This window comes from Haliaeetus leucocephalus, unplaced genomic scaffold, assembly GCF_000737465.1.
Source record: "Haliaeetus leucocephalus isolate CR32 unplaced genomic scaffold, Haliaeetus_leucocephalus-4.0 Scaffold206, whole genome shotgun sequence".
NCBI classification, from domain to species: domain Eukaryota; kingdom Metazoa; phylum Chordata; class Aves; order Accipitriformes; family Accipitridae; genus Haliaeetus; species Haliaeetus leucocephalus.
The window spans coordinates 11,405,911-11,432,441 of record NW_010972642.1 but is presented as its reverse complement, the minus strand read 5'-3'; the positions used below and the strand labels follow the sequence as shown (position 1 = coordinate 11,432,441).

General features: G+C 42.1%; 1 protein-coding gene across 1 annotated transcript in view; it reads right to left on the bottom strand.

The window, feature by feature from the left end:
* Nucleotides 1–26,531, bottom strand: part of TBXAS1 (thromboxane A synthase 1 (platelet)) — a 229,450-nt gene that overhangs the window by 128,969 nt on the left and 73,950 nt on the right. The window contains exon 3 of the mRNA XM_010566280.1: nt 21,221–21,273. Within this exon, the coding sequence (XP_010564582.1) occupies nt 21,221–21,273 (53 nt within the window). The remainder of the gene's footprint in view (nt 1–21,220; nt 21,274–26,531) is intronic.

Here is a 26,531-nt window from a genome sequence, read left to right as displayed (position 1 = left end):
CCACACAGCCAACAAAAAAAAAAAAAAAAAAAAAAGGGGGGGGGGGGGGGGGGAAGGTTCAATAAGTATAAAGGAATTAATAAAACTTTAGAAGAAGACTGGGTGAGAAGGGTCTCACTCTCTGCTGGTACACCCTCTATCTCCCTGCTCCCAGTTTAATCTGATCTTGTGGAGCCAGGGTCTGTCCTTGGGGGCCTTCACACCATTGTGGATGCTGCAGAGGTACTGGGACCCACCCCAATCCCACAACTCCTTAGGGATGCAGAGCTCCCTTTGCCAGCGGCATTCCCCCGCAAGGCCCACAGGCACTCCATGCTTGACTGCTCTGCAGGGGGAGGAAGAAATACCACCAGCAAGCAAAGGTTGCCTGCAGTCCCCTACCTTTGCCGATTGCTGGACCAGAAAGCCTACGCAGGTGGCGCTGCCTTTGCTCTGCCAGGAGAGAGGAAGAGGAGGCTGGAGGCAGGCACAGGAGGGCCAGGCAGCTAAGAGCAGAACACAAGAGCAATACCACAGATACTGCAATACTGTGGTAACATCGATGCCTAAACATTGTGGTATGATATAGCTTAGTATCAATATATTGCTTATCACCTGTCTACACTGCAGCAACAGAACAGACAAGCAAACCCTGGGCTGAATTAAATTTAGCAACTGGAGGTTCCCATGGCAATGAAGCTGCAGCAGCACTGATTTCACCGAGGGCAAACAAGTCAGACAAGTATCTTGATTCCAAAGCAGGGTTTCACAGTCCACCTTGACTCCTGTACCACCAAAACTCATAACAAACAAATGGCAGAGAAGAACAAGAAAATAATTTTCTACAGGAAGGAAGAGATCATCTTTTTTTCTCTGGTGGATTTCCAGAGGGAACTGTTATTTCCCAGATCCAACCCACGGGCTCCACTTGAACCTTAGATACAGGTGGTATGCTCTATTAAAATAAACCTTTTTCACCTCTCCCAGTTTGCTAAACCACAGTAAAGCAGCTGTCTGTTAATGGTCAAACTTTTCTTCAGAATCCTAACAGACGCGTAAGAAAGAGCTGAGGCCTCATTTTAAAGACTGCTTTGATCACAGTCTTTGGCAAAAGACGGTAATGCCCTACGTGCCCTTTCCCCATGTACTTTGTACAATTTCTCTGGCATCAGAGAGGCAAAGCAAGCTCCCAAGGCAAAGACCTGTGCTGCTCCAAACCTACCCAGGATGATCAGCCATGAATACTGACCTCTCACGCTCACACCTTGCTTTTCTCTTCCCCTCTCCCAAGTTTATTGAGCTCCTTTAATGGTTAGTGACTGATGCTGCTCCGACACACAGCTTTTTGCAGGGACCAAATACCTAACACCAGATTCCAAATCTGAATCAGAAGCTGATTGTGTCTACCCGGATAGCTTAACTCTGACCACTAAAAGGCATCACATGATACATCATGCAAAGCACATATGTGCATGAGACACACACTTCCAGGTTATTTCAAACTTGGGAAGTTGCAGAGCTCCAGCTCCAGTCCACTGGAATAACAGGACAGTACTCACAGTCAGAGTCCTTACATCACAGTGCACTTTGTGCTTGAAAGCATTCAGAACTAAAATTTGGGACAGGAGCATCTCCTACTCAAGCTTCTTTTATGAGAAAGTGACTCACAAGCCAAGCTTATGCAAACAAATCTATTCATCATCCTCCAACTCAGACCAGTCACCCGAACTCCCAGTTCTACTTCCACAGCTAAGCTCTTTCTCTTTTATTTACTCTTCTCCAACTTTCTATCTATAGGCACCTGTTTTTCCTTTCCTTATCCAGTTATAAATAAGGGCAGAGAAGGAGAAGAAGGGGAAAAAAATCCCCTAAAGCTAATAAATTGAAAATACTGAAAAAATACCTTAAATTGCTTTTTAAGCATAGTTCTGCCTGCTGTTAAGGAATGATTGCTGTAAAGCACATGCAGACTACCATCTTTTATTGTACCGCAAACAGCAAAAGCTCTCTTCCTGGCTTTTTTCCATTCTCCTACTTTCTGTATATAATCTTTCTAACCTTTTCTAGAACACAAAAAGAAGAAGGTGTATATGGACATGCTTTGGAAGTCAAAATCCACAGGCTAGGAGCATGACTTCCATGATCTTCTCCTGAAGTTAAGGAAGAAGAACAAGTAATGCTAAGCATGAAACAAGATCATCTGAGCTATTTAATTTAGCAAACACAGGTCCAGAACCTGCAAAGCCACCAGAAAGATGCTTAACTGAGTTTTAACATATTTTAAATCCTTTGCAGGATCAAGGCCTCAGTCACAAACCAAAAGGATATCTCCCAACTAGGTTTTGTTTTTTTTTCACTTGTTCCGACATGACAAGTAAAAGATAAAATCCTCCTGAACAATAATCTATTCTTCCCAAGTAAATAACATATTCACCCCTGCCACGTAACCTCATTTTGATTCTGTATTACTACACGAGGATATCACCAGTCTCACATAGACTCAGATTTAGTATTGAACAAAACCTGATATTCTTGTCAGAAATTTAATACATAAGAGTTTGAGAAAAACAAAAGCCTCCCGGCAAGTGCATTACAAATGGATTCATGAATAATTTAGGACAGCACTTTTTATTAACTTTCTCTAGGTTAATCTTTTCACGGGGCTTGTCCACACACAAAAGTCCTACATCTAACTACAGTGATAACAGTACCATTACACTGCTTGACCCAACCCTTTGTAATATTTTCATGTAGGGCATTCAGGGTGCAATGCAAATGCTTGGGACTATCTAGCTCACTCCTGCAGAGAAACAAGAATGCGTAAATGTAGTACAGCGTCCTCACAGCGACACAACTCTGTCCACATGGGAATTTGTTGCAATACTGCCATTCCAGTAAAAATAAATTTCATGACCCACGCATGAGTGTAATTTTCCTGTGTAGATGAGGCCTCAAGTTAAGTTATGCTGTTAGGGCAATTTTTATTAAATTTCAGTTTAAATTGCAGCCCTCCAAAATAGAGAAAAAAATCCACATTTTTAGACCAGCAGCTTTAGCTCTGTTGGAAGGTGAGACAGGAAAGACCTGGTACCAGTACCTCAACAGCATGAGGACCATTAGCTTCCTCCAGCAGTTGAAAGGGTGGATGATGAGCCATCGCCCCAGTGGGCTGCTGGTGCAGAAGCAGTCAGCCCTGGGCTGCACCATCCCCAGGAGGGCCAGGCAAAAAGTTTTTCAGGAGTGTTCAACAGAGGGCATGGACCTACTCCCAGAAGTTGCGGAAAAGGCAGGCTGCCCTCCAGTGTGTTTACCAAAGGGCTTGGAGGTCAAGGGGGTGGTTACGTTACAGTATATTGAGCAAAGGAAGTTAATCTGCATCCAGAGTGTTTTAATAACTGAAGAGGCTACAAACACCCAACACACTCAACTGCAGCAGTTTGGTTTGTAAAAGCAGACGAGCACCGCTCTTATGGCAATTAGCAAAAAAGAGACTTCTGCCTTGTGTTCAGGTTTCACCCAAGATGCTGCAGTCCTCTTGGCAATGAGTCATTTAGTAAAAGGCTTTTATCCATAAGAATAAGCAAGAATCAGCAATGAGTTCTGCTGTTTTGCCCATACGCCACCATTGCTTTCTGCAGAGATGTGGCCCAGGTGTCTCAAGCCATGCCTAGGTGCCTGCCATGGCCGTGGCCACAAAAGTTACCCCACACTGGTAAGAGATGCCTGCCAAGTCCAGCTACGAGCTGAGGCAGGAGCAGTGAGACAAGAAACACTTTGAACTATCCAATCCCTCCTGCAACACTCAAGCACACCATGTCCCTTTCCAATGTTTGCCAGGGACCCCCCGGGAACATAGACTTCTGTTCTCAAGCGATGTAGCAGATCAGTCAGCTACTTTTAATTTGAAGGACCAATTTAGCATTATCCTTTCTGTGCCCCCAGGATCATTCTGGCCACACTACACGGTCATCTGCTGCCGATGGCATCCCTCAGGTCCTGAGCCACGGACATGCTCTCTGAGCAAAGCTCACAGTAACGTTGCCTTGCCGCGCAGGAAAAGATGCGAGTGCGTGCACAGTACATCATGGCAAAGGGCCATATGTTTTTGTATAACACCCGTGTGGGAAACACCTGCAACCCTTTCACCTTGTTCATAGTGCTGTTGTCAATTCACAGGAGACTTTGATCTCCCTATCTATTATCACTCCCATGTATTACAAACACATCACATTAATCACAAAACACGTATATGCTGTTAGGCAATAAACAAGGCTTTGTTTTCTCTGCTGCAGTGTGGTAAAGTACACAAAGATCATCTGGAAAGCTAAACGAAAATAGAAAATTTTATTATCTCTATCTTCCTCAGGGAAGAGCAAAGAACCAAAAAAAAGGGGGGGGGGGGACGGGACACGTATGCAAAGATACAGAGATACAGGGGAAAAGGCTAATTTTCTTAGGAGACACTTCCTTAAAAAAAGAGTTCCTCGATCACTCTGCCTCTTTTGCTTAGAGGCCCCCATTCACTGCAGGCAGAGAAACACAAAAACAAGTAGCGTGCTGCTTGTTTAAAATAGGAATGAAGCCTGGCGTTACTTGCTTAATTATTTCAGAGGTCAGCAGATTGATTTGTCATGAGCATTGTCCCCTTCCAGCTCTTGCAGGCAATTCAGACTCTGTAGGACTAAGTGATACGTAACGAACAGCTGAAAAGCCCAAACACAATCTTCACAGAAAGGGTTACTTTGGGCTGGGAGGAAAGGAAAGGAGGGGACAAAAAATTGCCAGGTACTGAGAGTCCCATTATTAATTCTGTTATATTAGCAACTAGAGGCCTCCAAGGTCCCTGGGCCTTAATTTGGCAGGAGTTATACATAAGTAGAAGACTTATTCTACGCCTGTGAAGTCTACAATTTAAACAAACAGGAGCAACAAACAGCGGGGAAAACAAACAATGTCCTCCATTTTCCATCTGAGGGACTAGGGCACAGGCAGGTATGGAGGAGCCAGGAATTGCCAGCAATCCCCTTTTTTTTTTTTTTGACTCCCTGTGGGAACGGAGCTCCTCAGCTGCCATGTACACCTGGAAATCCCACGCCAGCTTTCTTCAGGCAGGGGGAAGTCTGTTGGAAAAGTCAGGAGCCACTTCTCTTGTGTCCCAGGCTGTGACCCTAGCTGGCAGGGTACCTTCCTGGACTGGTTTTATAAAGAACTGACAAACTGAGTATCTCTGGATTAGAGAACTGAGAAATGCACATTACCACTTAAGAAAAAAAACAAAAGCAAAAACAAAACCCCCCAAACCCCACAATGCCCTAAAAACAGGTGAACTTACTGCACATGAAAATGAAGTCCTGGTAGCACTGAGCAGTCTCAGGCACAGAAGAAAGTTTCAAAGCACAGCTCTGCCAACACACACACACACGCCTCAGCCAGAGACTAATCCAACCCATTGTGTAAATTCATGAAAAAGACATGGGCACAGTAATTTCTATTTAAGAATAAATTGTTCCTCATTTCCTTTTTCGATGAACTACACTTCTTTTCATGTCGTGAAAGCTTTAAAATAAGCACATAGAACTATTAATTTAATTCCTGACTGTATTAAAAATATCATGTAACAAGATGCTCAGACACTCGTGCACACTTTCTGCGCCGCTCTGTATTGCTATGCATCCACCTCTTTGTCCACATACCCGGGATTAAAAATGCTATCTTCTACATACCAAGAACCTCTGCACTATCTCAAACTTGCACCTTGCCAAAAGACCTCTGTTTTCTGACATGCTTAAGGAAGTATCAAAAAAGGAAGAAAATTCCGGGATTATTTATATTCTCCCCACCACTAAAAGAACAGCTATTTTTAAAGGAGCTCCTCCCTTGTCAGGTGCAGTAAGAGACTCGTGGTACAAAAGTAACACATTTAGGGTTGACAATAAGGAGAAGGAGGGCTGATTGGGCCCATTACAAGGTACAGACCTGGTAGAGTCTTTCAAGTACCTTACACCAGGGTGCAAATGAGATCTATTTCTGGGCATCTCTAACCCCAGCTGGGGTTTAGCAACTTGAGGGTGTCACACACATTTACTAATCCCTTCCCCCTTCCAAGTGAGCAGTGCGGAGACGCAGACTCTGCATGGCTGTGTTAATTCATTCATGAAATGAAGTAGATGACATTTACCCACATATAAGGAATGACAGGGATTAAATTAAGCTCACAAAGTGCCATGAAGAGAAAAAAAAACATCCCTGAATTATACAAGCATATTTGGCAATCTATGTCCATTTGGTTTTCTGAGGTAATCTGAGTCCACATCCAAGTGTAAGTACAAAACCTCATGCCCACGTTCAGGGGTTGGGAAGAGAAGCAGCAAAGGGGATGGACAGCAACAGAATCGTTTTGTTTCTTGCTCCAGGTGGGCTGTAGGAGAAGCCGGGCGCCAGGGCAGCGCGGAGCCGCGGGGTCCCGGGCTGTGCTCCTCCGCAGCTGGGGAGCTGCCGCTTCCCAGGGCTGGTGGGGTTTATTTTTATCCTGGCAACTGAGCTAAGATGATTGCCACCACCGCCGCCGCCGCTCCGCGTGCTTGCATCATACTGCTAGCGCTGATTAGCTACATCAGTATTCCACTTCATTAATGCAAAATGAAAGCTGTAAATAGGGTACTGCTTTTATAGGATGCTACTGGAAATGAGAAGTACTGTGATATTAATAAGAAACCAGTTGCTCCTCCTGCCTGGGTGTGTGGTGCTATTGCTACTGGGTGACGCTGAAAGCACTCATAGCTCTTCATCTCATCAAGAGTGCCAGAAGAAGGTTTCTAAATCTTTTCCCATGGTGTTTCCCACCAAGCTTGGACTGTATTAGTCTGTGTTTTGTTACCCGTGTTTAGACTGTGACATTTTCACCAAAGCTTGTTTTGTCTGCGCTCATTAAAGCGCAGTATGCCTGACTGACCTCATGTGATGGTGCAGCAGACGTTTCCTGTAGGTTTCAGCATATTTCTGTGCCTGGCCTTTCTGTGGGTTTGCGAGACGCGCCATGAGAGCAGTGTCATCTCGGGCTCTTTGCACCTAATTCACTACCAAAGTACTCCTTTGCCATACCCTGAGAGAAAAACCATCAGGTTACTATTTCCAGAACACTGGATTACTATTTCTAGGGAAAGCTAAATCTGGGAGATAGCAAACTTTCTGTGTGTTCAAACTTTACTTGCTACCATCTAAACACTGTTCATTTGTATGGACTTGTACGAGTCTATTATTTATATTCAACAGTGCTACCTATTTTTATCAGTGCAGTGAAAAAAAAAAAAACAGGCTACAAGATGGCTGAGGAGGATAAGCAGACAATGTTACTTGGGCTAAACAAGGGCAGCCTTTTCTCCATCTTTTTTTTCCACGTAAGGGAGGGAGAGGGATCTGCTCAGCGCTTATCCTGATTTCTAGTCAGAAGCTCTAAGCAGCTTCTCTTGACAGACAGGTAAGCAATTTCTGGGAAACAACAGGCAGTATTACCCTGGCAGGGCTACAGCCATTTTGTACAAGATAAATGGAGACAGAGCAGCGCACTTGAAGAAGATGAGGGATACGACTGTGATGCTACATCGAATAATATGGCTGAGAGAACACGTAGAAGAGGGGCGTGCGGCGCAGGGCAGCTTTCTAGCAAACCGAGGGGGACCCATCCAAACGGGTAACCATGAAGCCAGGGAAGATCCTCAGTGTCCCAGAAAGCTGGAGAGCACGTGTGTGTTGTGGTGCAGGCTCCAAGGAAAATTTGGGGACAGGGGACAAAAAGAGGAGACCATATGTGCGACCATATGGAGAAAATGAAACAGGAAGGAGGTCAAAGGATTTAAATATAATTTACGATACTACAACATCACAAGATACAGCAAGCTATAAAACAGGTTGACTATAATAAAACCACAAGTGTAATAAAGTTGCTGGTTACACACCCATCACTAAACTTCATATAAGTAAACACACTTCAAGATGACTGAAACAAAACCTGCATGATCGGACTTCTGCCTCTCATAAAGCATTTCTGACCATGATAAAATTAAGGTTTGTATTATTTTTCCTCCCCGAGACTTGACATCAGGGTACAAAATAAAGCCATCCATAAGTCTGCATTTCTGCAACCTTCATCTCATATATACTTTACATATCATGGCCAGGATTCAAGTGTGACTAGTTTTTCACATCTCCAGTTTTGGTTAGCCATTTTAGCCCTGAAGGAAAGAAAAGGCTTTCAGAAAACACTGAGTATCTCTATCTGCTGAAAAGTCATGTCCTCATACATATCTTCAAAAGAGGCATTCAGAACAGAGGCATTCAAAATCAGTAGGCTGTTTCTGTTTGTTTTGATTCTGCACTTCATCTTTGATTTCTTCATAGGCAAGACAGCTCACGTGCCTCCTGTAAAGATGATCAGCAGTGGTGGATGATACAGTATTTTATTTTTTCATGTGTTTGAAATGAACATATACATAATTTTCTTTCAGTCTACTCCTTCTTACTGGCATTCTGATCTTAAATCAATGAGAGCGGTACAGTATATGGCACACCATCCCTTTTTATTCCTTTGCTCTGTTTACGTTAATGCAGATGCATGCATTTCTGAAATAATATTGTCTTAATATTAGAAAATTTTAATTCCTCAATGATAGATAGGACTCAATATGCTGGGGTTTTGCATCATAAACATAACATGATGAAATGAGTAAGCCAGATTGAGTTTTCTGTAACTACACATGCACACACCGTTTTGTTGAGTAGGAAAGACGACACTTCGACTTTGTCATGGCTACCAGCCTGAAGATATCTGGAGTTTAAGCAAATGAAAGCACAGTTTCATAAGTGGGAAGCAATGGGCAACCTATTCATCTGGTTTGCGTGTGATAAAGACACAGATCCCAGCCAACACTGGACAGTGTTACTTAGGCAAGTAAAGGTTTGCCAGACTGGCCACGAGGGGGACAGTCATTGGGACTCACTTTTCTTTCCTGATCTGCCTTAAAAAAATATGTTGAAACAAAGAAAAAAAAGGATAGTAACCACCTACTGAGCTCCTGGGAATGTATTTTTTTTATGCTACAGCATATAAAATGCACACAGGAAAGATTCATTTTTTTAAATCCTTGCATACCTATGGTAGTGTGTACTTTTTCTATACATTCTTAAGATCTACACACATACACACAAAATCATTTAATTTTGTTAATGCATTATTAAATGCACACTAAGCCCAATAAAAGTCATTTCCCAAAGCTTTATGCATTTATCATGAAACCACTAGCAGAATTCTTTACAATAAAAATGCTAGCCGTACACATGACCAAACTAAATTATCTTGGGAAATGGCTAATATCTGACCATGTGGAAATGTTAGAAAGCAGGGCTTTGTTATAGAACTAGAAGGAAAAAAATAGATGTATTTTCTTACGGAAAAATTGCAATGATAAAAATATTTTTAATAGTAAAAAACGCTGCAGCTCCAGGAAATCTTCCTGAATCAATTCAATCTGTGTCATGCCGGACTTTAAAAACCCATTAAAAATAACCATGATAAATTTCCTAACCTCTTTCAGTGCACCACACAGAAGACAAAGGAAACTGCAATTCAACAGATAGAAAAGAAAGAAAAGAATGGAAAAACCTGATAGCTTGTGCATCAGCGGTAACATCCTCGCTAACAACAACGGGCAAATCTGTGCCACAAAGGACGAGAGGAGCAGGAGTGATGTGCACAGCTGACAATGGCACTCCAAAGTAATGACTTCCAGGAAAATCTGCTGCTACAAATGGACAACACGCTGCTAAGAAGTAGTTGAGTCACAAGTTTCATAACATGGCAAATTATTTCAGCCTAAAACCAGACGTACTGAAAAACAGGATGTATACAGCTCTGGTACAGCAACTATGAGGATAGCATCCTACGAACAGCTAATATGCTCACCTGGTTTAAATTATTAAACCTCACTGAAATCCTTGTAAGTTCAGGGATTTTTCGCAATATTTAATGTGCAGTTGTAATACACAGATCATGTTTCAAACAGTAACATTAGTAAGAGCACTACCTAGTTGACCTATTTTCCATTTACCACCTTGTACATAGTATCAGTTGTAACAAACACACTTCTTTTGCTGCTCCCCTTTTTTTTTTTTTTTTTTTGGGGGGAGGGGGCAATTGTATAACAAATGGCATGTATGTCACCATATTCTGAAACAACCCAAATCCCTGAGGGCGGAGGAGTACATTTAGTGCTCTCCTCTTCCATGGATGTATCGTTTCACCATGGAGCAGCAGATCCTGTTCGCTCACCTCCTTCTTCTGATGGCCAGCCAGGGCACAGCATATCCCACCGATGCTGGGACCCGATTCCCACGTGCACATTGCACACATTTGAGCTCTCTTCACAGCTGTCCCAGGCCCGCATATGGCTGCCCAGGGACATGAGCAAGATGTGGGCTCAAGAACGTCTCCTCTTTGTCTCAGTCGTAGCTGCTTGGATGAAGACCTCAGGACTCCCATGGACCTGCCTCATTTCTGAGGCATCTGAGTAAATGTTATCATCCAACACCGCTTTGCTATGTTACTCCCCAAGCCCTCTGGATCTCTGGAGTCTGCTGGAGTGGTTTCCTAGAGCCCTTCCCTCTAAATGTTCAAGCATACATGAAACACCAGTAGTCATACTTAGGATTTCTGAGAAGGCAATTTCTGAACCAAAAATTGCATTTTTAATTGCTTAAAGTCTACCTAGGAAAAAGGGAAAACAAGTATATTTGAAAGCAGACCAATGTAAATACTTCATATTCCTTCTAAATATACAGGTATTGGGGCAAGATCAAGCAACTTGATCCTCACGCAAGGACAGAGGTATAGCAGAGATACAACCCACTGAATCTATTCATAACCCCTATAAACAAAACAAAAAACTACAAGCACAACTGTAGGAGGAACCATCACTGAAGTAAATATATTGATCTATCAAAAATGATTGAAGACTGACAATAAAAGGGTTATAAATGCTTAGAAGAAAGAGAAAGCAAAAACACAAAACCAACCCACTGAAAAACTCCCACCTGCATTCACAGGGAAAAATGGACTGGAACAATAAAACACAATGGCAGTGCCTGTACGTCTTTGATAGCTGCCCCTCCCAAAAGCTGGAACAATCTTGCTATAAACCAAGCAAATGAAAATGTAAATGCATGAGCAATCATCTGGGGGATTCAGATGCTTCGTGTCCTGTAGGCAAAGAAGGAAAGGGGAAAAAGGTAGGAAAGCAAGAGAATGCACCACTTTTTAATATTTGTAATTATTGATCATGCTCTCTCCTCACCTGGAGCCTTTTTAATCCAGCAGAGACCTTACAGTTAAATATGCAACACTGCCTGCATGGCAGCTTTAGCGCTGCCAGCAACACCCGCTTGTCCTCTGACCTCAGTGCAATCTGCTGCTTGGATTCCTCCGGCAGGGACAACCTGAGGATTTTGGGGGTGCCAGCCACAGCGAATCACGTAAGCGGCTGCCTGCAGAAATTCATGTTCAAAATGGCAAGCTCAAAAGAGGCACGGGATGGGGAAACAGGCTGAACACAGCGCCCAGAGCAGTCCCGTGGGTATGTATAAACACAGTGGTGCATCAAAGGGGTATCAGGGCCTACTTGAAGGCTTATAAATTGTGTATTTGTTTAAATATTTTGCTAAGGAAATGAACATGAGGAAAATTATGGTAGTTTCACAAACTTGATTCTGTTCTTCACTATTGATGAAAATCCAGTTGCATTAGTTATCGGGCAAAAGCAAATAAAATGCCACTGACGTGGGAGAAAAGTTGGGTCTGTAGTAAGAATAAGTTTAGGTACTTCAAGTATTAATCTTCCCATTTTGCAATACACTTCTCTGCCTCAAAAATCAGAATTTAAATTATTGTAATAGAAAATAATGTAATATTTAATGGCTAATGCCTTTCCATGTGTCATTATGTTACCATCTGACCTATTTTAACATTTGCCTCTGTGCTGCACTTGTAGACCTACTTTCTCTTCCTCCTACCCCATGCACAGCATATTTCCTACTGGGCCAAATGGACAGCTAGTGGACATATAAAATTGTTAGGCTGCTTTGATAACATTTTACTTTGGCCCTTCACACAGAGTATTTCATAAGATGTTCCATGCGATAAAAGGTCCCAGAGAACCAAGATCCTCTCATAATGTCACTTTGAAAGACTCTGCAGCAATTCCCAGTGTCCTCGCCAAGACTCTTTTTCAATAAAATAGATTCCAACATTGACAGAAAAGCTTGGATTATTGCTGAGTGATAAAATGTCTACTACTAGCCCTTACAGAGTCAGAACATTGCTCCCAACTCACTCCTTTTTCTGTAAACTACTTTAAGATGTCTAGCTACATCTTAAAATTTGCTGTACAAAACCTAATTTTATTCAATAGGCACCATCATCCAAAAATCAAAGTTATATAACATGAGAGAGACCTAAAAACATTGGGTCAAGATCCTCAAATAGTCATGGCTCTATGACTTTAATGGAGCTACACTGAGGTAAACAACAGCTTGAAGCTCCAGACCACTATTTTCAGGCTTGTTTACATGGGGAGAGAGGAGATTCTGGGACAAGACGTGATTTGAATCTTAATAAAGTTAGACTAGAAAAAACTCCTATGGGAGCACACCCCTACAGATACAATAATTGCTGGGGGAGATGGTCGGGTTTTTTCCCTGTTGTAGTTTGTGTCATTCCAGAACTGCTTTGTCTGTGCATGGGAGGTTTTTTGACATTACTATAGCTGTTTAATTATACCAGTACAATTTTATCAGTGTGACTAAAATAAACCCTCCTTCAAGACAAGCCTTCAGGTTTAGCCACCAAATTTAATGGAAAGAAAGAAAGATTCACAAGCCCCAGGGTAATGGTGGCTCAGCTCATTCCATGCTCCCCAAGCTAGAAAAAAAATAAAGAGAGCAACAGCTGAAAACAACTTCTCCCTCTGCAGTGGGGTATACTTTTGCCTATTGCCTGATGAAATCATACCCAGTTCACTACCAGCAGAAGGTCTGACATAAAGTAGACTCTCCAGGGAAAGAAGAGAGGTAGTCGAACAGAGAAAAAGGGTAATTTGAAGATGGTGCCAAACCAACAAAGAAAAAGGAGATATTTTGTTCCCCTTACTACTAATAAAACATAGTAGACTAAAATTGATCCCCAGACTAATAAGGTAGAGGAAAAACTAAAACCTATATATGACAAAACAATAAAAAAGTAATGAAGAGATTTATGGAAGTATATAAAAACCTTGGAATGACGTAAAAATTGTCAGGTCATGTTACTGTTTTCAGCTCAACATGGATAAGAAAAAACACAGAGGAATAAAAATTAGAGCATGGAGGAAAGATAGTATAGGGCTGGAGAGGATGGAGAGAAGTAAGAGAAAGAAAACAAAGGCAGAGCAAATATCTAGGGGTGGAGAGGGGGGAAATCACAGCAGGAAGGAGGAACACAAAGCCCACAAGACAAGGTTGTCAATGTAAAAAGAAAAAACAGAACAAACCCCAGAGCCAACAAAGTGGTGGCACCATCAAAGGACAACAGGCAGCAATTGATGGGAAGCGCCTCCATAGATACCTGGCAAAGCGTGGTCAGCCTCAAAGAGCAAAATATGACTATTTCTAAGAAACTAAGAGACATCCCCAATCCATTCCTGTGCAACGCTTTGGTGTCCTAAGGGGCAGAGGCCCCACGAGGTCTTGTCTAAGGACCCCCCAAGCATAGGGAGAGAGGGTCTTACCAGCATCTGCATCCCGGAGGGAGCTCCTAGCAGATGGACATGGGGAAGGGACAGAGCCATGGATGCTCCAGCCTGTGCCAGGGCTCACAGAGAACGGGGACATGCAACAGGCTGCTGATTTGCAGTTTCTTCTCTGCATCCTTCTTTTCCAGTGCCCAGTGGGGGGATATGTGGGGAAGGGAAATCCCTTTTGCTTTATGCCTCTCATGGCACACGAGAAAGCAGTCACAAGCTGCTTTTGGGTTTCTTTGGGCTGCCACAAGGAAGGGTAAACTGGCACTAGAGTCACCTGGCGAGGCAATAACCTGACTCTCCTGTGAAGTGTTGGGCAACCAAGGAGGGCAGGAGTTGCTCCTGAGTTGCAGCATTAGTTTAAAGTTGATCTGCTTCAAAGGCTGCCAAGAAAGGGAAGGGGACACGCACTGGGAGGGATGATGCATTTTCCTCCCTCTGTGGAGAGTCGGGGGAAATGATTCAGGAACTTCATTTAAATTACCATGCATGGCACTGGGAACACCAGTTCATAATCAAGTACGTAGCAGGTGAAGCCAGAGACCATTAATAGCTCCTGAACATTACATATTGTATGTATCCACTTCAGGCTTGCATGAATACTTCTGGGTGCTGTAGGAAATTCTAATGAAAGCATTTAATATGCACAGCAAAATCTACAATACTGCTGTTTTCCCATACTTTCTAGTGGGATTGGTATACTGAAATAATGCCTCAGATTCTTCAGTCTTTCAAAAGCCCTCAGCCTGCTTCTTCCCAAATGAAAGGTAGACTTTACAGCCTGTTAAGAAGATTAACAAACACAAGCTCTGGTGGATGGTGAAGAGGGTAGATCAAAGTGAAACTAAGTCTAGGAAACTAGTTTTTATAACTGTAGGGCTCACTCAGAATATTTCCTCCCCCTGCCTTGAATTGGGATGACACGGTCTGGTATGCAGGTGCTGATCACAATGGTGGTACATGATAAGAAGAGGCAATCTCTTTAGCAGTCCTATCCCAAGTCCTTTAAAACGACAATTCTAAGCATTAATTAGCTAAGCAGGCAGTACAGATCAAAGATCACCCATGCTCTATATTAGGTGTAAAACACTCATCAGGCAGGATGTTTTCAAAGGAAACTTCAGTTTTCAAATAATCTTAACCTGGAGCTCACAAGGACTATACTTTAACAGCTTAGTGCTGCACAACCAACTTGCAAGGAAACAGGGAATGAAGAAACACCTCCCTGGGAGCAAACAGAGGTGAAACCTCCTCCTGGCCAAAGCTGCTACTTGCACATGCAGAAGCAGACCAAGATTTAATCAGGTTCCTCAAATGCTAAGATATGGTACAAGGGCCTGCTCTCTGCTTCCCTCATCAATCTTAGGGGCTGACACAGTTCTGGCCAATCTCCCAGGGCCTTTCTGAGCCGTACCAACCAGGGGATTTCCCTCTATGCGAACACTAATTCGCTGAAGCTACAAACACAGCAGTTTGCACATGCCATGAGTACAGAAACGAGCATCGGGAACATTGTGCAGGTGACGGGCGCTGTCCTTTGCTGCCTTGCCAAGAGCATATAAAATGTTGTCTGTCTCATTTGGTTGGATTTCAAACTCTCTTTCCAGAGGTGTAAAAGATTACATCAGGTCTTTGACTTACATTGGCTTGAACAGCTGCAGTAGAGTCATGGAGCAGTCATGGATGGAGGAAAGAAACTTGGAAAAAGCACAGCAGTGAGCACATGCATGCAGCTCAGCCACCCCAGGGCAACGCCTGGAGTCTCAGAGAAGAGACAGAGAGCTTTACATGCAGAAGAGTTTACCGCTTGCATCAAACATTTCCATCCAAATGGCTTTGCCTGCGCTGAGGGCTGGGACTGTGACATTTTGGTGTCTCTGTCTGTGAATACCTAGAATACAAGTGTCCCTGGACCTGACCAGGACAGCAAGAGGCTACAGTAACAAATCAACAGCTATCACAGAGTAGACAAGCTCAAGTTGCATGGTTCTCATGGGAGGTCACAGTCCACACATAAGATTTGTCCATGGCTAAGAAGAGCTCATTAATGAATACCTTCAACATTACTTGTACACTAAGCATCAATTTGCAATGTTCCAGAGACCTAAGTACATTTGAAACATGCCAGAATTAAACTAGTCAACTAATTTACCATAAATTCTGCCTATAAACTGCATCCCACAGGTCTCCATATGCAGAACTTAAAATACTCCAGAATGATCAGGCAGCCCACAAAAACAATTACAACTGTAACAATAACACTAGACTCCAATTCTCAAAACAGTGTGGTATGCCACCTTTTGGGTAAATCTTTAGGCATCAGTCCCATAAAAGGCTATGTTTTTAAGACCAATTAGCTCTAGAGAGAAGAAGAGAAACTGGTGATGATATACCCGTAACTCACAGGACTTGTTCAAGCAGCTTGATTTAACCGTTGGAACTAACTATAACCAATACCTAATTATGGTTAAGTGTGGGGAGTCAGATGGAGACGTAGCATTGTACCGTGACACTACATTTCTGCCAGGAATATTTTTGGGTTTCAGTTCTTCTTTAAAAGACAATTTTTTAAAAATAGGTTACTATTAACAAATTCTGAAAACGTTAACTAAAAAAAAAAACAAACCAAAAAAACCAAAGAACGGGTCTGAAAGTTTAATTTAAGAGTGTTAAGATTCTCCTATTGTTCAGTCAATTTTTGAGATGATCTTTTCCATTTCAGAGAGAATGGCTAGCACATTACAAAGAGGAGCAATAAAATTGTCTACATGCAAAGTGCTGTCAAAAGAGAGGGTGGGGAGGGGGAAGAAATATTTTTCTCCCCCTTAACTTCTTTCAGCTACAATAAACCTAGGTGTTTATGTGTACTAACAGCAGTAAAAATATTTTTCAGGTGCAAATGCAATTGTTTCTTTTATGGCCCTGATTCAGCAACGTAGATAAACTTCTGCCTAACTTGAAGCATGTTAAGTACTACCATTGACTTTAATGGGGTTACTCATGTGCTCAAAGTTAGGCACACGTTTAAGGGGTCTGCTGTACTGCATCCACAGTTTGCAGTATTTAAAGGAAAAAGAGATAACTCATTCACAATAGCCATTCTGGGGCTGATCAACAATCCTACAGAGTCAAAGGACCTTATCACAACACATAAATGAGGAAACACAGTGAGAAAAAAATAAACTGGCCAAAAAAGTACACCATTCTGTAAGAAAACAAAGATCCAGGGAAGTGAGACTACCAAAAATCTTTATCAGGTTAAATGTGAAACAGAGATTACGAAGAGCTACAGATCAGAAATAGGAAGCTTGTTTTTCTTCTGTCCCCCCTATCCTTGCCCAGGTATGATTTTCTCTGGCTGAAATATGAAAAGTAGATTTTTTTAAAATATCAAAATAAAGGAAGGTCCACAGGAGAGGTAGTAAGTCCATTAGAACCCCAATACAAAAGGATAAGATTGTTTCATAAAACTAAATTATTTCTTTACATGAGCCTTCAGAGACAAAGATGAGAATACCTGTCTTGGGATTACTCTTTCCACATAAAACAGAATAAGGCTAGAAACAGAAAGGTTAAAAAAAAAAGTTTGTTAAATTAAAATGGCAATAAAGACACTATTTCTTCAGGTAAATTAACTGCATGATGAAGACATCAGCTGTTCCCTGTAGGAGGAGATCCTGCCCCTGTCCACCTCAGGTTTGCCCCGAGGTGTTTGAGGAGGGCAGAAGGAAAGATAAGGCTTTGAGAAAAGTTCCAGATGCCCAAATCCTAGAAACACATGTCCCTCTTCTGTCCACAAAAGGGGAAAGCCCCAAACCTCTGCAGTGACTAACCAGTGTGCCTCAGCCCTGATGCAAAGGCCAGGAGGAGCAGCAAGAAAAACCTGTTTCTTGTCCACAACTGTTTGATTATAGACTCATCTGCAGAAATGCTAACTAGTGCCATCTACAGTGACATTTTTTTGGGAGAGGAGAAGTCAAGCGTTAAGACAGAACCAACTCTGGCTGCATAGACTTCTGAAAAGCTGTCAGCTGCCAGCATAGCTTACAATCACAACTCACCCCTGGACACATTTCAAGTTAGGGATGGGTGCCGTGATATATCCTAACCCTTTAAACTACCCAATCATTTAAGTGACCAGGCTTGATCTTGGTTCCAATAGTGACTTATTACAAAATCATTTAAGGAATATTAGGACATCTTTAAGGAAAAAACCAAAACACTACCCACACATCAGACATTGAGTAATTCTGTAGACACCTTAAGAAAAATCGCCTGTCTTACTTTAAGTTGCTTTCTGTGTATTACTTAAAAAAAGTGCTGAAGTAACCCACTGAAAAACAAGATACTCTTTATATGGAAATGGAGCTCCGTTCAAATCTGTGTTTTCATAAGATGCTTCAGGACTACCTGGATTGCCTCCAGGTTAAGCCATACATGCTTACAGTGCTGTAAAGTCATAATGATGCAATCGCAGTAGAGTGGTCAAATGCATATGAAGTGTGTATATAAAGTAAAACTAACTCACTGACTCTACAGATCTGCTCGTGTTGTAGCAGTTGCTTTTCTGATTCCATAAAGTATACTCTCCCACTTTATTTCTCCTCTTCAACCCAGAAGCTCTTTGTTTCTTTGTCTGTTCTTACCACCTATTTCTGATCAGTAGCCACAACCTACAATTGAAATGGAACAATGGTGGGGGTGAAGATAAAGTATCAAAACATCAAAGTTAATCCCCCCCAAAAGTGACATAAGTCACTAATTTCCACAGAAACCAGGACTACTTTCCTGCAAAACTCTTAGGACAAAAAGGAGAATATTCAAGACGAATCTTAACATGTATCAGTACATTGCTTGCCAAATAGGATATTCTTCACTTTTTATTTTTGTTATGGAGAACCAGCACGCATATTTTAGAGGAGATATTTTTATAGAAGGTAGTCCAAACTACAGCTGAACCAAAGACTACCACTCTGTTGCAAGATCTCTTCAAAAGTCACGTCCGTGGCTTGGATTCCCCTGTTGAATAGAAATGTTCCAAATCTGCTTTTGCACCAAACCAAAGCTGTTTGTTTCTGCCTTGGCTTCCATCTTGGGCCATCTCGGTATGAAAACAGACGGTTTTCACAGCACACACTCACAACTGAAGACTATTTGCATTGTCTCTCTCTATAAAAGAGTAATACCATCACCTCTCCTTTGGATCTGCACACCGGAGCGAAGAAAAAAAAAAAAAAGCTTTTGTGACCTACAAAAGCCTTACTTGAAATAATTCTCTACGACTTGAGGCCTTTTGGAATGGAAGGGATATATTGTTTTGACTTGATTAAAGCTGAAAAGTTGATTTGACATCCTGTTGTCAAGGAAACCAATTCACACACAAAAGAAAACAGTTGTGATGGTATCATTCAGACTATTCAAGTGACCTTAGAAAGAAAAAAAGGCTTCAGTTCCAAAGATTTGTATTCAACTCACTTCACCACTGTAGAAATAAGGATCATTGCTCTTTATGCTTATTGGAAAGCAGTATTCAATCTGGAAAAAGCAAAATGCCACATCTCCTTCCAAGTGCCAGATCCAATAGTTTGCTGGGACCATACACATAAACGCACCTACCATTTATTGCCTGTTTCAAAGAACCACAGAAAGAAACACACAGAAGACGTATAGGGATGGAGAAGGAATTTCTTTAGGTGACAGGACCATGATAAATACCCCCCAACACATACCACACCTATTGAACAGCAGCTCACAAACCAGGTTTTAAAACATCCTTCTTCAACTACAAATAAAGCTTACCTCGAGCACAGTAATGTTTGAGCCCAGCTTTGTTTTCCTGGGAGATACCAAAAAGCAGCATTTTTTTCTCTGCCCACCTCCTCGATCCCTCACATGTTTTTCATGCATACAATAAATAGGACGTAGTTATGCTCAATCTGCTCACTCCTCCTACCTACAGCGTCCCAAAGAGGCAGAATTGTCCTGGCTGACCACTACCACCATCATCCAGCTTTGCAGCCCATGCAAGTCTCACAGAGGTTTTATTCCCTAACAGCTGTGGGTCGATTGGAAAAATGAAACTTTCTATCTATCCGCTCACACGCTGTAATTATACATTTCTTTCTCCAATGACATAGCCTTTGCCTGGCTGAGTGAGCAGACAGACGACTAAATAGCAACTTGTCTTGAATTCAGCTTCAAAAAAAATAGGCATGATATTAATAAGGAGGGAAATACACTGAGGAATGAATGCCAGTGTTCTTACATTATTGTCATTTAAGGGCATCACACCAAAGGTCACGGAGATAATAAGCCTCAGTCATTTTCCATTTGTTACACAACATACAAATTGCCACGGTGTTAATGAATATCTTTCTCCATTCCTGGCTAGCTAAGACACTGTATTATTTCCTCTTAGACAAGTACCTAACCCTTGGAATTCATTATTTCCATCACTTCTTGCAGCACTTTGTCCTTAGGGCTGAGCATAAATGCCACAAGGCGGCTGTGGCTGGAGCATCAAATGCTTCATATGGCTGAGCCTGACTTCTTTCTGATAGAGCTTTTTTGCTGGAAGAGCATACAAAGCACATTTATATCATTTATGATCAAATATGCACACACACATTCATATACGCTCTCTTACAAGTGTCTAAAACCCTTTGCAGAACATAGGGAAAAATTGTGACATAGTCTGTACTTTGTGGATATTGCTTGATACTTATATATTGAAATAATAGTTATGCTAGAAACACCAACTGACCACAACAATAGAAGCTACTATGAAATAACTGCATTTCCACTTAAAATGATGACAACTGGAAAGTAGTTTTTTGGAACAGAAATAACATTCACAGAAATGTGGAAGGGCTTGTATGAAGGGATATTACTGCTTAAACCCTCTTTGCTCCCAATAAACTGCTAAGATAGCACAACTGAGCTATAGAGAGAGGAATGCCTCATTTCTAAGCTGTACTTCATTGTATTTTAAGTTTAGGAATTTTGCATAAATATAGTTAGCAACAGCTGAACCAAATTCATACTATTTTATAAACTGAGGTTTTTTTAAGATGATAAATTATTATTTCTGCTGTTCACTGTAAGTATAAAGAATATGCAGATGAAAAGAGAATATTGAAGGCTGGTAGCTTTGTACAGTTCTGAAAAAGACTAAACTTTATGTACATAATTAAAATTAGAAAGAGAAGAATGATGTCCAACACCAAATGCTGAACTAAAATAAGCCAAGGTTACTTTCTGCACATAATCAAACAACCTCCACCTCTGTCCCCCAGACTGAAACACCGCACTCTGCATTTTGATTAATATCTTATCTTGGTATTTTCTCCTCTCCCACCCAACAAACCCAAAGAGCAAAGGCCAGAAAAGAAGAAAGCTGATGGCACTGCTAAGCTTACCCACAAACAGGTCCATACTCCGTTATGAGTTTTGTGTGATTTTCCCAAAAACCCTGGATAAAAGAAAAATAACAAAGTATTTTAGAATAGTCCTTAACAGAAACTCTATTATACAGTGTTGCTAACACTCATACCAAAGCTTTGAACCTCAATGAGAACCACAGTATTAACTCATAACCTCACCTTTCTCTCATTGTCCATCTGTGACAGTAGAGTCTAAAAATTATGACTAAAAAACAATCCCAACCCCCAAGAAGACCTGGAATGACTTGAAACATGTTTTCATCAGGGTTTTACACTCCAAAATATGTTACCATTTAATAATTTTTTTTTAAATACTAATTTCATGAATGGGGTCCTGACATAATTTTTTTCTGATCTGTGTGTGGATGGAAAAACTAATAGAGAAATTAATAACAGAATAAGTATATGTCTCAATACACACAAGAGAAACACAGGGAACATGGAAAGGTTGTCTTGTTTTGGTTTTAGTTACATTGTTAAAAAAACCCCAAACCTGCAAAGTTGGAGTTTAGCACAAGGCAGTCACCTGGGACACTCTGCAGAACAGTAAACAGATTTATTTTAACAAACTTTTAGAATTTTTACTGTGTTTTGTTTTCATAATTGATGAAAATTGGTATCCATTTATCTAAATAAACCTGCCACTATACTAAATTGTTAGTGTCCTAAATGAATTCAAATTGATTAATCTGAAAGAAGATGTGCAAAATGTATCCCCAAAAGTGAATATAAAAACCCCTGTTTTAACAAAACTGCGATATTTGAGAATCATACTGCATTGTGTTTGTAACTTGTCTATGGAAAAATAACACATTTGACTGCATTAATCTGTATTTATATTAATTCAAGAAAGACTATTGTGATCTATCTTCATTCTTCAGAGAAAATTCACTAACAAAGTAGAATACTTATGCCTCTTACTGAATCTTCCTTATTCTTTATGATATACTGCAGAATATTAGCTAGTACAATATGAACTATCGTAAATACATTAACCACAGACATAAATAAACAAGACCATGTAATGTGTGTATGCTTTGGGAGCATTTTACCACACTAAGCAAAAGAAAATCTGGTAATCAAAAGTAGTTATCCTACTTATCACCCTCGGGTGCTAATTTATCACCCAAATTAGCAAAGCACTTGCCACCACCTACGGTCCTCCTCTTACAGAGCCCTTCAACTGTTTTTTATTCTTAATACAGTTGTGCTTTTTTTTTTTTTTTAATCCTGGACTTGCAATATGTTTATTCTACAGGACAACATGCCTCCAGGTTAAGGCAAGAACTTTAGGTTTTCCTTAAGCTACAAAAAGCTGAAGCATCGGATAGCGTGTAAGAAAACACAGTAAAGATAAAATTATGAAAATGGTGGTTTAGATGATTGCCTGAAAAAAATATATTCTCACCTGAAAAATACTACTAAGGTAAGCAGAAAAGCCTCATCCATTAGCACACAGAAACTAAGGTGGACAAAGCCTTTGTGATACCACAAACACATACAGCTAACTCAGAGGCTTTTATCTGCAGACGGGAAAAGGTACATACGCATTCACACTGACCAGCATTTTGCTACAGCGATACTTCAGCAGTAGCAGGATTTCAGCCTGCAATTGCTATGATTTCAGCATTACAAAGGTTGCCTACTGCCTTCCCCTGCTGATACAAGGGGAAATCCTGCGGCCACATTCCCCCCAGCGCTATTCTCCAGGCAGCCATCTAAGGCTGCGTAAAGCAGGCTCCGCTCATCGGTGCGCTCTGACCGCTTTGCCTGGGAGAGTGACTCCAACCTGCGTAAACACAGCTGACATTTACAGCCCTGCTGAGGCACCAGCGCGATACAGGGTTCTGCTCGGGGTTACCGGGCAGAGTCGAACGCGGGGTGCAAAGCGCTGCTGTATCACACCGCTATCGGCTGCACGGGGCAGAGGGACTTCCAGTCTCGTGAGACGATGCCGAATCAGGTCTGCCCTCCGGCCCGCTTTCCTCCCAGCCTGGGCCGTCAGGGAGGACATCCCAAACCACAGCCTGAACCTTGCCTATGTTTTGCTTTGGATTGCGAGCACACGCGTAGGTATTGCACTTGCTGTATCCACCAGCTGCATTCCAGCGAGCCAGCAGGATATTAACATTTACAAGAAGCCTAGGCTTTAAATGATTCAGTGAAAAAGCCTTCCAGAAAGCCGGCTTCTTGGAAGCGCTGCTCCTGGCTCACTACAGTAGAGGGGTCAGGCAGAACACGTTTCAAATCAGGCCTGTTAACCAATAACTGGTTTTCCACCTCCAGCTCTCCTAAATGATTGCCCTGGCTTAAAATTAACCACGCTTAGTTTTTCTTCCCCAAAGTGAAAAGTACATCTGCAGGATGGGGGGAGAGGAGGAGTTGAAAAGTATCCGGGAGAGATTGCGAGACGGCATCCTCGTAAAAAAAAGCGCTCATTCTCCACAATCCAGGATACTTCCTCACGTCCCGCACCACCGCACACACATACACACCACTGCCTGCCCCCGCCGTCCACCCCGGGCCCCAGTGCTATCCTGGCCCCCTTCACGGGCACGGTGAGCACCCGGGAGTAGGTCTCGTCGGGCTGCCTGGGAAAGACAAGCAAACAGCAGACGCAGAGTGCGGTGAGGCTGCAGTGGCTGGGGCATGGGCAAGGCAGAGGGAACGCGGGTGTGCATCCCTCACAAGCCAAGGCAGGCCTTTCAGCTGGAGGAAGCTGGGGTTGTACGAAGGTACTTGTGTTTCTTCTCAATAGCCGTGCAGAAGGCCTATGAACCTGCGGTGGTCTCAGTACACAGTGAGGGGATATGCCACGTCCACATAGCTCTGCCCGTTTTGCAGTATCATCCCTGAACACAGCTTCCAGTAGACAGGTACCTTGAAAACATCCTCCTCCTCCTATGAGTCATGTTTGAAGCACAGCAAGCTTCGTAAGTGCTTTTGGTAACTTATTTACACTAGCTGAGGTCGATCTGCTCCAAGGCTCATTATTGCAGGCTTGTCCAGGTTTATAATTGCAATTGTACTTAGTACCTACAGGATAACTAAGCACCTGCCCACCAGCAGCAACTGTTTTACAAGAAAACAGAGGTAGAGACCTCTCTTTGACTCAAGATCACCCAGTGGGTAAACACAAGGAAAGGAAGCAAACTCAGAAATGGTGCCTGCTGACATGTACCCAGGGGCTTAAACAGCCATAAAACAGGAGCTATAATGAAGCAATGGGGGGGGGGGGGGGGGGTAGGAAGGGCATAATCAGGGAAAAATGGAAACATATGTATTCTGATTTTTTCGGAAAACAGAAGAAAACTGAAAAGCAAAACAACGCACGGTCTTACGAGATGACACCATGTGCATCAGGAGGAACTGTAGCACATTAAACAGTCACTCGTAACAATGAAGTGTAAAAGTATAGTCAGTAATGCTGTTCCAAATCAGAAAAATCACTTAGCTTTTTCTTTGTTTGGAAGCTGCAGAATATGGATTGTCATCAACAACTCAGAAAAGGGTTAGGGCAGGGGGGACTTGCTGTGTGTGGCCCCTACAGTGAGGTACCAGCCTGATGACAGCCCATTATCAAACATGATAATGCAGGAGTATGAAAAGCTCCTTTCCCTGAAGAAAGCATATTTTACAGCATCTGGTATACCATGGAAACAGCAGCTCAAGTGGGCTGACTGCTGCACACCCAGAAGGCTTCTTTGTTTACATGGCTGGCGGTTGCCTCCCTACAGGGAATTTGCATTCTCCTCTTCCTCTGAGCGCGTATCATCAGCTGCATCTGTGGGCAGAACCACTCGCAAGGCCAAATCCTGCTTTCAGGGATACGGGTGCAACCCCTATGGAAGGGAATAAGATTTGGGTCTGCATCAACCAGAACAAAGTCTGGTCATTGCCAACCATCTATCTTGAGATATCGAACGTTGAGGCTTCAGCTTGAGCAGTGCATACATGAAAGGGCTTTAGAGAGGGCTCCATTGGCTCAAGTATCCCCTTTCCTTTTTTCAATAGATTCTGCCACTCCAAGACAGATCCTTCAGCAGTTTCCCCCTTGTTGCATATTCACCTTGCTAGTTCCTCACAGCAAGAAAAAAATCTGCAGCAATGTCATCTTCCCTCCTTGCTGAAAACGGGTGTAGGCACTAAGCCAAAGTTTTCAGAAAAAGGCAGTAGTACCATGCATTTTGATTTTTGGGGTGTCTAACATGAGGCATATCCAACTTATTCTTACTAGTTGCTTGATACCTGCAGATCTTGTGGCTGCAAATGAGGACTTAAGTGACTTTAAGCTTAAGCTGAAGCTTAAAGCGACCCAGACTGTATGGAGGATGCTTTGTAACATTTCATCCTGCTGCAGCTGAAAAAAAAAAAAAATCACGTGGTTTATGAACTTAGCTGTAGTCCCTAAGAGTCACTAGATAAAATGGTTTGAAGAGGGCCATGAAGCTGGGATACAGCAGATGCATGCTTTTGACCGTAACTCAAAATCTGGACTCCAAAAAAGCGACCTTGAGAATGCAATAACGGTAGTCCTTGAATTTTGTAGGGTACTGAATGCCACAAAAGCTACTGAGCTGAGTGTGGAGATGGATATGGTGTGCCCATCAAAATCCACTGCAAGTGGGAAACATTACCCATGCAAGAATAGCCAAGGGAAAAAGGCTTCTTTTGTTGCCCCTTTCTGAAAAGCACCACATATTACTTGATGTCAGTCACTTACCAAGACAGCTTGGATTCAAACCTGTGATTCAGAGGCCAAAGACACCACATCCCATCACTAGTCCCATATATGCTACACCCTCACCACCCTGTAGTCAGACGTGATATTCTGCTTCACTGTGATATTAATAACCACAGCATCATTGTTTGAGTGCACACCTCATATCAAGAGACAAAAATCTATACAGTTATTTATGGTACATAATGACAATGAATGACATTTATGGATCAGAGTTTTAGTATTCAATAGGCTTCACATGTCTTTTTTTATTTAGACCACCTGGAAAAAAACAACTGCTAATAACCTAGTACCCAAGCTGATTTTTTTATTATTTTTTTTTAATACGAGCTAACATTTAATTAAAGCAACCTTGTATCAGACTGCAGTCCACTTTGAAGGAATGACCCTAGACTGTACATCATCTCCAGTAATAATCCTAGTGAAAACACTAGGATGCCAGCAGACAAGAGGAGGAAAACAGCATGAACTTCTAACCAGCCTGATTCTGAGCCATGTACATAGTTTGTTTCCTTTGATCGTTACCCTTAATGGCTGTCCTCTGTG